Source organism: Poecilia reticulata, linkage group LG16 (assembly GCF_000633615.1).
Source record: "Poecilia reticulata strain Guanapo linkage group LG16, Guppy_female_1.0+MT, whole genome shotgun sequence".
NCBI classification, from domain to species: domain Eukaryota; kingdom Metazoa; phylum Chordata; class Actinopteri; order Cyprinodontiformes; family Poeciliidae; genus Poecilia; species Poecilia reticulata.
Window position 1 is genome coordinate 2,946,230 of NC_024346.1, and position 13,517 is coordinate 2,959,746.

A 13,517-nucleotide genomic window follows, 5' to 3' on the forward strand; every position below is an offset into this window, starting at 1 on the left:
AAAACTTGTCTTTTTTCAGCGGTTTAATAACAATTTCAGTTCAAACTCTTGTGAAATATGATGCCACTCTTCTGGAAAGTCATTTTCTCTTTAGTGCAGAAGAATTTGTTACAATGGAAAACTTTTACATTTGCTAACAAAAATGAACCAAAATGAGCCCAGTTATTTTGGCTGGAATAAAAATCTATTTTATAAAATAATTAGAGAACTGGTCATGTGCCCAAGAAACTAAGGATGAGTCCTGTCAGTATTGGCCCAAACAAAGCAACAAAGGAGCAGCTAAGGAAGCACATGAAGGTCCCAAAGTGTTTTAAACGATTCTCCAGACCTGAACAACATCTGCGAAGGGATCTGAAACTTTTCCAGRAACCAGGAAATCCAAAAGATTTAGTTCCTGTGAAGGAAAGAGAATCCCTGCAAGCCGAATCGGCAAACAATGAGACGTTTCCATGGCGCAAAACTGAAATGACTATTTATGTCAAAGCTGTTTGGGGACCGGTTATTATTACCCGTGGAGCAGAACTATCCGCTCCATACTCGTCATAACGGAGCCCAATCAGGAGCTCAGTTTACATCGAGGTTTTTGAATCTTTCTCTGTTTTGGCACTGATTTTTGTCTCTGTGTGTGTGTGTGTGTGTGTGTGTGTGTGTGTGTGTGTGTGTGTGTGTGTGTGTGTGTGTGTGTGTGCGCGCGTGCGTGTGAGTGTGCGCGTGTGTGTGTTTAGGTACTTTCTGTAGCCTTGAAAGCAGAGTGGCTCAGGCTTTTTTTTTTCTTAAGGAACAAAATATTTTGTCCTTCCAGTTTATTTGGCTCCATCAAATTGTTACTTTTGTCTCCATCAGGTCTGTTTGGGCTTTCATGCACTTTACAGTAATTTAGCTGATTTGTCTCTAAAGCCATTCTTGTTCAAATGTTTTGGGTTCAGTAAAACTTTGTTCAGTTGTAGATGAATCGCTCTGCATGATTAGGAAACACTCAGGAATTGGATCATAATCTAAGCTAACAAGAAATACAAAACAAATGTGATTTTAGCTGCGTTTATTTCTTTAATATTTTAAAAATTAAAAACATTTTATTAGTGTGCTGTAGCATCACAGCCGCCATGCTGAGAAGCCAATGACTTTTAATTTATTATTCAATTCAGTTCACAAATACTTTATTTATCCTGATGGAAAGATAAATGTTGTAACTCACATCATCCAAGAATTTTCAGTGAGTCGTCTTGTAGACTAGGAGGATCTGCAGTAGCAGTCAGCTTTGCAAGGAATCTGAGGAGGCCTCTGACTGAAGACTCTTGTTTTATGGCCGTCCATTGGCCATAATAACATGCTAACAGATTTGTTTCCAAACAGCAGAGAGGATATTTGTCCTTAATGACACCATCAGTTGTTGGCAATAACTGCTAATCCACCTCATTTGCTTTTGCTGCTCCTCTTTAAATCTCTGTCTTTCTGTGTGGTTAGAAAGCAGACAGATGTTGGAGTAGGGGATATGATCCTTGCCCTTTTTGCTATTAAAAATCAGAAAATTATATTCTTGAATAAATGCAGTTATTTCCTTCATACATCATCTAATTACATGTGTAGTTTAATTCCAGTAAATATACAGTTGATCTGAGAAAACCTGTCATGTTACAAAACTTCATTATTTACTTACTTCCTGCAGTTCGATTATCCTTTATAGTTAATTTATTTACTTAAAATTCATCATCTTATTCATAAATCAATATGTTTTTGACATGTGGCAGGAAGAAGCTGGAATCGAACCTACAGCCTTGCGATCACAAGACGATGACTTTACCCACAGAGTATTGAACTTAATTATTTCAAGTAAAGTCAAAGTAAAAAGGTCATTTAAGGAAAAGATTTGTGTATTTAGATGACACTGTAAAAATAGTATTAAAATTTAGTTTGGAACTACTTAAAAGTTTGAGTTGACTTTCTGTAGAATTAAGTCAAAGAGATTTTAAATGTTTATTAGAACAAAATAAATGATTTGAGTGAGAGTGACTTAAATTTGTCATGTTAACCCCCCTTATGAATTAAGTTATAAAAACTTAGCAAATTGAGTTGGATGATCATAATAAATTGAAGTTGTTCAGACATAGGATACGAAACTGGCATTGAACTCAATTGTTTTAAGTAAAGTCAAAGTGAAAAGTTCCTTTGGGTTAAGGATTTGTAAGTTTTGAGTTAAATGAACACAAAAAAGTAAGTTGTCATAGCAAAAGCAAAAGAATTAAGTGAAATTAATGTAAATAAGTCCATAAGATGAACTGCAGCCCAAATACACTTTTTAGAGTGCAGTTACATCAAAACAAAGTAAAAATACATGCATTATTTTTACTCTGCTGCACCTTCTAGTCATTTACTGTACACATATCAGCAAAAACAGTGATTGATTTGGTTGCATTGCACTGATATTAATGAACAGTTTGACTAGTTCTCTCTTTGCTTGTTCTTAAATAACTCGGATCGGGATAAAAAATGTCCAATCAGGACATCCTTAGTTAGTAAACTCAGTTGCTTTTTTTATTTCTCCCTAACTGTGACCAAACTGCTGAGGTTTTTGAAGTGTTTCTAACTGAAACACGAACAGATGGTTGAAATGTCATGTTATAAACATGGCTGGTTTGTGGAGAGCTTAGTAATGCAGCTTTAAGATGGTGAAAAACCAACAAGGACAGATTTTCATGCAAAATGAAAGGTGAAGAAATTTCATCTGACCTTCTGCATCAGCTCCTGATTTATTATTATTGTTGAAATGTTATTTTTTACATTCAGAATAATGTCTCATTAAATCTGTCCTTTCAGCTGTTTGAATAAAAAATGTCCTCCTTTTGATCTATGGTGAGAAATGTTATGATAATTATTCAGTTTTTTCAGGCACTTTGTTTTGAGGTCACTCTACTCTTCACCTAGAACCAGCAATGGTGAATGACCCAGTCTTTTGTCGACAGTAATGTTAACATTTTAATTAAAATATATATTTTTTTGTGTAACTCAGCAAAAAAATTGTAAAAAAAAAGATTTTTTGTCCATTTAATCAAACTTTTTACTGTCATCTAAACCCAACCATTAAGCCATGTCTCATTACAATTTTTTTTCTCAAATAACCAAATAGTATCGTTTGTTCATATGAGAAAAAGTTTAAAGTGGCGCTTGCAATAGCTTTTCTAAATGAAAACAGCTTATCTCCAGTTTTCATTTGAATAAAAACACACTGACACCATCTTGTAAATTGCTAAACTGATTTAGAAAATGCTGAAAAATGATGCGATTTGCATAAATATTGTAAAAAGAAAAATGTGCGGTTGTCAGTCATTTTGGAAACCTTAAGTCTCCTCCTGAATGAAGGCACATTTCCATTCAAACCCGTGTTCACAGGCAGACACCGTGGAGCTGCAGAGCGTCGATCTGGACGCCTCACAGTTCAGATGAAGCGAGCTGAGTCATTACGACCGTTTAGCGAAGATCTGTTTATAATAGCCGTCTCATCGTCGGGCCACGGGAGAGTTCAGTGGCGCGGCTCGCTGTTCCGTCAGTCAGTGTAATTATAGTCCCTGCTGTCCGCTCACTTCTCCCTCTAAGCACTGCAGCAAAGCTCCTACCAGAAATTATATGACTTTTTAGTTGTTTCCTGATGGTGAAAGGATTAACTTCCAATTTTTTTGATAAAAAGTTTTTGCGTTTGAAGGGATTTTCTGGTCATATCAAATAAGTGTATTTTTCAAAACTGCAATGGAAACATTTTTTTGCGCGTCGCACGAGTCGTGATTAGCAGCCGGATGTTACTACTGGTGAAAACGACGAAGAAGACAACAGGAAGTAAGATGGTGTCTTTTTTTGGACAGTGTGCAGCTGGCTCCACCAGAAGTTTGAGCAAGGGACTTCCTCACAGTTCATAAAATGTTGTGTCTCATCCCAAATCGTTAAATCCGCAGTTCTTCTGCAAAGGAACAACTACGTTTACATCCGTCACTGCCATAATGACTTATTGTGTGAACAAGCTTGTTTACATGTGATTTTTATTTCATTTCTTATTTAATGGAAACTCCACAAGTGCGAAATTGTGTTTTTTTTCTACATTAGCAGAATATCGACAACGTTTTGCGCACATTTGTAATGGAAACGCAGCGACTGAAACTATATTTTAAATGGAAAATGAGTTTGTCTCTTTAATGGTGGTTTGTGTTACCAGGTCAGGTCCCAACATGATGTGAAGGAAAGTGCCAGGCCGGCTGTGAGTTTGCAAATTTTTACTCATTTACGCCTCTAGCACTTGGTTTTAAAAATGAGTCATTCATTTGGAGGCAAATCAGAGGTTGCACAGGGGTCAGTTTTAAGGCTACCCAGACACAGTTAGCGCTGACGCTTAGTAGAGCGGTCTTCTTCCAGTGGGAAGGTCAGGTCAAATTGCTCAGCTGCTCATTTTGTCCTAGAGCAAGACATTGTACCTATAACTACTTAGAAATCAGTTCAAAAGGTTTGGTGGGGGAAAAAAAACCTAGACTGATTTAAGAAGAAGCTAAAGGTTAATAAAAGCTGTGATTTGACAAGTGTCTGTTTCTCATTCTTTGAGTTTAAACTGTCATCAATTTGTAGGACCAGAGGAAAGTGTTTTTGTGTTTTACGTGAATGAAATGTGCTCAGCTCTGGTGGGCGGTAAAAGTCACCGAGGTGCAGGAGTTTGCTCCCAAGCGGAGCTGTTGTCATTATGTGGCGACATTAGAGCTGGAGGTGAGTCTGAAGACACACAAGGTGAGAAAAGGAGGCAGTAAAGTGTAAAATTAAGTTCCCCCGGAGCTGTGGGCAGCAATGCGGTGGAAACGTACATTCGTCTTGTTGTAGCCTGTTAAGAGTGTGAAGGGTCTGCGGATGTCCAGCTTGTTTTCCATTTCTCCTGGCTGTGACTGTGCGGTCGGTATTGTTTTTACTATGCGAGTCTCTGTGGGAGTTTCTGTCAGCATACAAAGTGTCTCAGAAGCAGCTTTGAAAAGTTTGGCATCTAAATCAGTGGTGGTGTCGACACAGAGGGGACTAAAAGCAGCCTTTCTTCTGAATCTATTTTTCCACTGATGTTTGCTATTAAATTTAAAGCATCTTGAAATTTTAAACTAAGTCCTGCATTATAAAAAACTATAAAGAAATAGGTTAACACTTAACTTTTAGTTTATTTTCTCTCTATGTAATTATTTGTTATATTTACAATACAATGTTTTTGTTTCATCCCCAATAGATGTAGAGGCAGAATTTCCCCTTTTCTCATCAACATAATCAATGTTCCTGAATTATACATTTGATTTCCACCGATGAGTCAAAATTCACACATTAACCTCTGTAAACTTGCAGATTTTACCCTGGGACTAAATTCCAGCCAACAGATAAATATGGGAAACGTTGAGCTTTGCAGAAAGTATGAGAAGATAAATGAAAATGCTAAGATAATATTCTGCATATTTAATCCCAACACTATTCAGTAAACCATGAAAAGAAAAATATATTTGAAAGAGACGGCCTTGGATGCATTCAATGAACGGGCTAATAAGTAAAAAGTTAGTAAAAGCAGGGAAAATTTTTTAAATTTTTTTAAAATTATGCACTTCTATAAAATATAGTGCAAAATTTTTTATTTCAAAAATAAATTTTGACGTTAAATAATCATACATGTAGTGCGTCTAATATATTGATTAAAACTTTCAATCTATGAAGGCAGTTTCTATGGTTCAGTTTGTTATTAAAATGGAATATAAGAGCAGAAACTATAAAAAAATAGTAAACCAGGGAAAGCATCTTTATTATTTATCTGATTTTTTTTACTTCTACATTTGCAGGTGCTCTGCTGCTCCTCAGTCTGCAGCGTATGATCTGATCGACCTCACTTTGACCTGCAGAGGTGAGTGATCTATCAGCCGCTGAGGACAGGAACATGATCAGGAAGCACAAAACAAAGTTCAAATTCTTCAAACTTGAATTCCTCATCTAACATTTATGCCAACATCAACTGAAAAGCAAAACTCGTATCTAAAGGCATACAGAACGATTTAAAAAGACATTCATGGAAAGTTTGGTGAAAGAAGAGTTCTGCCCAGATCCTGAGTGGTTATGCTGTTAAGTTTCTGTAAAAATAAAAAAATAAATATATCTGGAAGCCTCAGTCTTCAGGAATAAAATTACTTTTAATAGCATAAATTGACTTAATTTGGGCTGCACAGTGGTGCAGTTGGTAGAGCTGTTGCCTTGCAGCAAGAACGTTCTGGGTTCGATTCCCGCCCCGGTCTTTCTGCATGGAGTTTGCATGTTCTCCCTGTGCATGCGTGGGTTTTCTCCGGGTACTCCGGTTTCCTCCCACAGTCCAAAAACATGACTGTCAGGTTAATTGGCCTCTCCAAATTGTCCTTAGGTGTGAGTGTGTGNGTGAGTGTGTGTGTGCATGGTTGTGTGTCCTGTGTGTCTCTGTGTTGCCCTGCGACAGACTGGCGACCTGTCCAGGTGACCCCGCCTCTCACCCGGAACGTTAGCTGGAGAGGCACCAGCAACCCTCCTGACCCCACTGATGGACAAGGGGGTTAGAAAATGAATGAATGAATGAATGAATGAATGGATGGATGGATGGATGGATGGATGGATGGATGGGAGATAAATGTGATTTTAATGAGATTTAGGGTAGAAGATCTGGGAGATGATGATCTAGTTTAAAATATGTACTGAAAAAATGCAGAGCACTTTCTGAAAGCTAATCTAAACCTTTATGGGTGGAAACATTTCATCCGGGAAATAAAAGCGGCAGGATAAACATCCCATCATACCTCAGTCTGGATTCAAATGAGTTACCACAAACAGCTGTCGTTTCAATCTACCTTTAATTTACAAAAGCAGCTCTGATCGCATTTTCCATTTATATGAACTCATCACACAGAGGAAATAGGTTGGACTGAAATGCACACAGTGTGTTCTGCATCAGAAATGAATCCAGCGCTCACTCCTCATCTGAATGACATTTCTTCAGATCAGGGATCCGTACTTCCTGGAAGTTCAGTTTGTTTGTGGATCCACCCAGTCCCAAACGTGGACAGATCCGTCTGAAGCCGCAGACAGCAGCGTCCTCGGCCGCTCGGGATGCCAGACGTGGGTGGTGATGAAGATGGGGGCGGAGCCATCGCCGTGCTGCGAGGAAACCGAATGACCGGCGTGCTGGAACAGCGGCGAGGCGTCCTGCAGCTCCGCCCTCCATCTGGCGGTGTCGTAAATCTGAACGAGTCCACTGAGACCTGGAGAGGAGAGCGAGAACCTGAGATCAGACCCAATCTGGTTCTGCTCCAATGAAATGTTCTGGAGGCTCAGTGTAATTTAAATGATGAGGGGCACTCAAACAGATTCTATTAAACTTTTGCGTGATCGTGTGGCAAAGGGTTGCATTGTGATTTTTTTTCCCCTAAGTTTTATTTTTGCCATGATAGTCTTCCAAAAAGTTAAAGTTCCTGCACATAAAACTTCTAAAAGAGGTATTGACATAGTTAATATTTAAAGTGCAAACAACATTTTCAAGCGCCTTCTTGAAATAACACCGTTATTAAAGACAAAATCATCAGTTGTTAAAATGGAAAAGAATAATTCCATATTGGTCATTCAAGTTAACATGGACTGATTTCATAGAACATATCAAAATGGTTTTTGCTTGTATGCAGGTTCACCTTTCAAAAGACGTGAAACAGGAAGTTAAACTAAAGGGAGGCGATTGGTCAAAAATGATCTGAATGGACGGATCCGAGTGACGAATCAGAAAAAAAGGTAGTCCAGAAAACATTACGATAATTGGTCAGACTTGTGGAAAAGTTGCGATAACTAGAAAATTTGCAAAAGATTACATTAACTATTTGATTGACACCTCCTGGAGGGACTGAGAAGTTAAAGGAATCGGATTCAAAGAGGTTCGAAAACCAGTAAAATGTCACAGCGAGCTGAAAAACCAAAACTCATCCGTCTTGATAAAAGAAAAAAATGCTTGATGATGAATAATTATTTAACTTTCTTCTGTATTAAATTTTGTTTTTTATGTCACAGTGACATTAGACATGCTGCTAGATTAAACAGTCGCCTACATCTGAAGGTTTTTTCAACCAATTTCAGTGAATAAAGGATCCATCTTAGGTTATTGAAACTGCTTTTCAAAGGAAAGAAATGAATTAAAGTAACAAAGAGGTAAAAGAAAAAAAGAATGCTTACTCAACATTAGATTAAAATTCAAATGTTTAGTCTTTTGTAGGAAAGTATTTTCTCTCTCAGGAAGCTGGGAAACGTGAAAACTAAAGCTAGCATCTGATCAGAGAATACATGAAAAATGAAACATTTTGGCCAAAATTAGCAGAAATTTACTGTATTTTTACTCAGAACTTTCTGATTCAGCTGGTAAATAATAGTTACAGTGTGTGCATTAACCAACCTGACACTGAGAAGCAGCCGTCCAACGCTGGAGCCCATGCCACCGTGACATCCTCCGGTTTCCTTGGCGACGTCTGGACGTCCAGCTGAGCCTGACACAGGGCTCCTCCCAGATTCCTGAGGTCTGAAACGACGGCCTGACCCGAGGAGGAGAGCATGATGACCCTACACTGCGACGCTGCAGAGGCGTCTGTCCACCAGAGGGCGCATTCCCCGGGTGGAGGTGAAGCCTGAGGAGGAGCGGACGTTCGAGTGTCTGCGAGGTAAACGGTGCCGTCACAGCAGCTGGCGAGGAACGCCGTCTCACTCACAAACTTTAAGGAGCTCAGAGGTTTTGTCGAGTCGACCTCTGTTGGAAGATAAGAGCATCAAACCCTGAAACTGACATGACCTTCAGCTGCAGGTGGAGGTTCAGTGGTGTACCGAGTCTATAGAGAGTCTGTCCTGTGCTGAGCTGGGTCAGCTGGACGCCGCTGCTCTGAGCTCCATGAAGGACTTGAGGCGGTGAGGAGAGTCGCGCTGTGATCCTGCTGCCGGCCTGAGAAACGCTCGTCCCCGGGAGACTTCCCGTTTTCCTGATCACATCTGGCACAGGAAGTCAGCAGACAGTGGCGTCAGATTATTATTATTATAATCATAAATAATATTCTACATATAACTGGATAGGAATTGGACCTGCTTGTCTTGGTTCTGCTTATATTATATTGATTGTTTTAAGGTGTTTTCACATCTGATAGTCCAGTAGACTCGGTTTGATTGGGAACCGAAAAGTTTCAGCTGCTGTTCTCGTTCACTCTGAACTATCACACCAATCAAACCCTCTCAGCAACTCGTTCACCTCCTCGCCTGTGGGGGCGCTGCACCAAGAACTACTGAAGGAAATGACACAAAAACCTCAGAAGAAAACACTGAAAGCAAAAATGTAAACAAAGATGGAGTGGTGTCCGATTTGAGTAGTTGCAGGATTCCTCGCCTTTGGCAAAAGACCAGAAGCCATTTGTCCTGCTAGTGCTAGACTTGCATGTTTGTTTTGGTATTTACCCAGAATGCTGTCAATCAGATGTTAAATTACTTAGAAATCATAAATTTGGGCCTTGCACTCACTGTTAGTGTAACCTGCTAATTAGCCAATTGCTAATTAGATCCACTAGGCACTAAAAGAGTGAAACGTTGCATCTCAGTATGTTTATTATTTTACTGTTGCTAAATACTGAAAAATTCCTTCTACTGTCCTAGAAGCTATTATCCCTCGTTTCCTGACAAATATTGTATTAGGGTATATGAAAATAATCATTTATTTAATCAATATTAATATTAGTTCTTGTAATTTAAAGTAATTGATTCAAATTTGGATCATCTAAATTCATGCACACAATTTACTTTTTCAACATGCCAACATTTTGCATTGCTTCTTAATAATACTCATTTTCATTTCTTTGTTGCTTTGTGTATCTACAGAACCTCAAACTCAAAATTAGAAACAAAGTTTAGAATGTTGGCTACAAGTTTTCTTTTGTGATATATCCATTGTAGAAGGCAATAGTCAACCTAAATTTATTTTTATTGCTCAAGGGTAAAATTATTTACTGAGTTTATCTTAGCACTTTCACTCCCATGAACCACATGCAGTTCACACTTTGACCACTAGGTTCGTATTAAAGCATAGCAACCTTAACAAAAGAGAGAGATGCATCAACCAACATTTGTAGGATTCAAACTTCTTTTTGGCTGCATTCTCAGTGAAAGCTATGATGCTAATTCAAACCACTAGTCCATAAGGGCTTAAAGAAACTGATTAAGTTTCATTCTGAAAAAAGTTTTGCTTAAAATAAAATATTAGTGTTTGCAGGACTATCGGCATAACTATAGAAGTCATAAACAGGCCGATGCAAAACTAGGAACATCTTAAAGGAAGAAATGTGGACCTTTGTGTCAATTAGAGATCTTCTCTCTTCATAAAAAACAAGGGCACTTTGTGCACATAAGAGAGTATTTAAAGTGTTGAATATTTTTCATCTTTTCACAGCAGCAAGAGAAAAAGCTTTAATTCTGAATGCATGAAACGTTTTATGAATATTTTCCAATATGAAACTCACCATCAATGTCATGCTTTCAGGGCTGTAAATGACGTAGGTAACATTTTCTATTAAAATTCTGCATTTCCCATGATTGGAATAAAATCCATAATCCTGCTGGGGATTTATTCACCAAGGTTTAATTTTTAACGTAAAAAGCAGCGCTCTCTTAACTGATGATCTGCAACAGTTTGAAGAATTAAACTGCTTTATCTGGCGACATCTTGGCACTGAAGCTACTAATAGTGAAGTTAGATTATTTTTAAGTCACGTTGTGTCAATGAGGAGTTTTACTTAAACTAAAACTCACCAGTGTCGTCTGCGCCGAGGTCCCACAGCTGCAGGTCAGAGGTCAGCCCATCATTGGTCACTGCACACCTGACAGAACGACAGTCTTCTAAATCATGTGATCACAATCTATTAAAAACTAGATGGCAAAGAGGTTACCTTAAAATAAATCAGTTGATCAGTTAAAACGAGCTGGTTTATTTCCATCTGCATGTTTGTTTGTTTCTCTCTTTCTACCACAGACTGTTTGGCTAAAGTCTTCAGTCTGGTGCTTTCGTCTTAAGTAGTTCCTTTTTTGAAAGACAATTCTGTTTAAAGAGACTGCATTATTGTTTTGTTCATTTATTTTGGATATTTAAAATGTCTTCTAGATCCAGTTTTAAATGTTCATTAGAAATTAAAGTTTATTCATCTTTGTGAGGGCAAGCTTATGATGCCATTATTATTATATTACATGAAAATGGCCCAAAAGAACAATTTTATCATTTTTCACAATAATTTCTGGGACAATTATCATCCAGTAAAATGTATTATCATGACAGGGATACTGAGGAACTAGATTTGGAACCAATCTACGGGTGAAGAATCCATCCAAGTTTCACTCTTTGAACTGAATTACTGAAATAAACTTTTGACTGACATTCTAATTTATAGAAATGTGTCTAAATGTATAAAAAAGTAAGCTAAAAACACTTTAAATATAAAAAGAAGGTTGTAGAAGTGTATTTATCCCACCTTTGGAGTATTTGTTATTTTACATTGTGCATTAAGCTGCTTAAATAAGAATTAATGGCTTATCCTATTGTTTGACAAAAAGCCTTTGTACTCAGTTTAAATCTCTGCTTCTGTTTTAATTAGATTTCTACTTAATTATGACTTTCTTCCATAGAATTAATCAATTTACATTTGCCTCAAAGAAAATTCCCAGAAGCTTTGAAACCGTCACACGTCACAGAGCTAAAACATCAGCAGGTAGAAGAGAGAAGTTTCAGCTCAGCGTTTTAATGATGATGAAAGAGTCAGAACCGACCTGGTTCCTGGAATGTGTCTGAGGCAGCAAACTGGGCCTTCTGAGAACCCGCCATGGACAACTTTGAAATCCCTCTCTGCACAGAGACCCTGAACACATCAGACCAAGCGAACGTTTACCGATATCTGGAAAACTGCTTATAAAAATCAAACAAAGAACATTCATGCATGTTATTTATTTTTTTATTTTTATTTTTTTTACCTTTTTTTCATCAGCTAAAAGTCTCAGCGGCAAGCGGAGCTCCAAGATTTCATTTTTACCCGAGCTGTATCCAGCAACACAAACGGCTTAAAACACAGAAGAGAAACTGTGATTTATAGAAATATTCACACCCTTTGAACCATTAAAAAAAAACATTTTCTCACTTTAGTCATAAACTGGATGTTTTTTGGGGGGAATTTTTTTATAGACCAACAAAAATTGTGAAGTGAAAGAAAGCAGATCACTTCTCTGAAACATTTTTTACAAATACAAATCTGAAAAGTGACATACATATGACATACATATCCTTTTCATTTCACCTCACAGTATTTGTATGTCATGTTTCATTACCAGGATAAAAAGTGAACTTCTTCCATGGTCTGTCTCTTTTTATGTTCAGAAGTGAATATTTTTGCCACATTATTTTAATCCACTCACTCTTTCCAGACGTCCACTCGATGATCTGAGTGGGATGTTCCAGCTGGTACACATGAAGATCCTTATATCTGCAGGAACCAGAACAGACTAGAATAAAGCAGGAAACCCAGCAGGACATTACTTCACAGGACGAGACTACAGGTCGGTTCTGGTCTGCTGTTTTCTGTGCACAAATGTGCGCTTTATAAATATATTTTGAAGTAATTCTAGTCTGGAGCAGCTTTCATTTGATCGGGGTGTGCTATTTTTAATAGAGAAGGGCATTTATCACATCATTTTTCATTTATTGTGAAACATTTCTAAGAGTTATTTTTTATTGTTGTTTTCACAAATTTCAACTAATTATGTAAAAATAAAAAACAATTACCGTAATATCAAAATTTTTATTTACTCCACCGTTTATTCCAAGAGTATCAATAAATATTAGTAAATTTAAAATATATGATTAAATGTAGTTACTGTGTGCAGTTTAGTTATATAAACTACACTTTAAGTGGGAATGCTTTTCAAGAAGAATATTTGTTTTTGTGGCGTTATGATTGTTTGATACGTTTGATTTTATATTATTTCCGGGTGTATTAAGACACAAATAAAAGCTTATTATTGTATTATGTAATTGTATAAGTGGAAGAAAACAGTTATATGGTTATAATTATGCGAGGTGAAGCAGCTGAAGTTAAACTTGTAGACTCATCGATGCGCGTTGGTTTAAGATAAGCAAGCCGAATTTTAAATATATGTCTAATTGATACCTAGAACAAGTTGTTAACATTTTTTAAGACACCTGAACTTACAAGTGTGTAAATTTTAAATGTTTTGGGGGATTCAGAAGAAGACATTCCATCGCTGGCAGCTAACACAGACAAAAACCGACCGTTTGATAAAGAATAAAAGTTTTCTCACGATTTCAATGACTCAATGAACCAGTCATCTAAAATATCATCAATCTCCACAGCTTCCGTCTCTCCCATCATCTCTCTTTAAAGGCGCTTCATTGCTGCTTCCCCACCAGTTTCCGCTCAGCTTCCGTAACTTTGTATCCA

General features: G+C 37.5%; 1 protein-coding gene across 2 annotated transcripts; it reads right to left on the bottom strand.

The window, feature by feature from the left end:
• Positions 1–6,844: 6,844 nt before the first annotated feature.
• wdr73 (WD repeat domain 73) lies at positions 6,845–13,517 on the bottom strand. 2 transcript variants are annotated; one of them, XM_008430801.2, is made up of 8 exons: positions 13,378–13,517; positions 12,475–12,542; positions 12,037–12,122; positions 11,836–11,924; positions 10,828–10,895; positions 8,866–9,027; positions 8,444–8,791; positions 6,845–7,271 (listed from the first exon to the last, which is right to left on the bottom strand). In XM_008430801.2, the coding sequence occupies exons 1-8, from the start codon at positions 13,446–13,448 to the stop codon at positions 7,036–7,038; spliced, it is 1,128 nt and encodes a 375-aa protein (XP_008429023.1). In that variant the 5' UTR covers positions 13,449–13,517; the 3' UTR covers positions 6,845–7,035. The 2 variants fall into 2 exon arrangements, with proteins under 2 accessions (XP_008429023.1, XP_017164759.1); XM_017309270.1 differs by lacking the exon at positions 13,378–13,517 and having other exon boundaries at positions 11,836–11,926; positions 12,038–12,122; positions 12,475–12,488.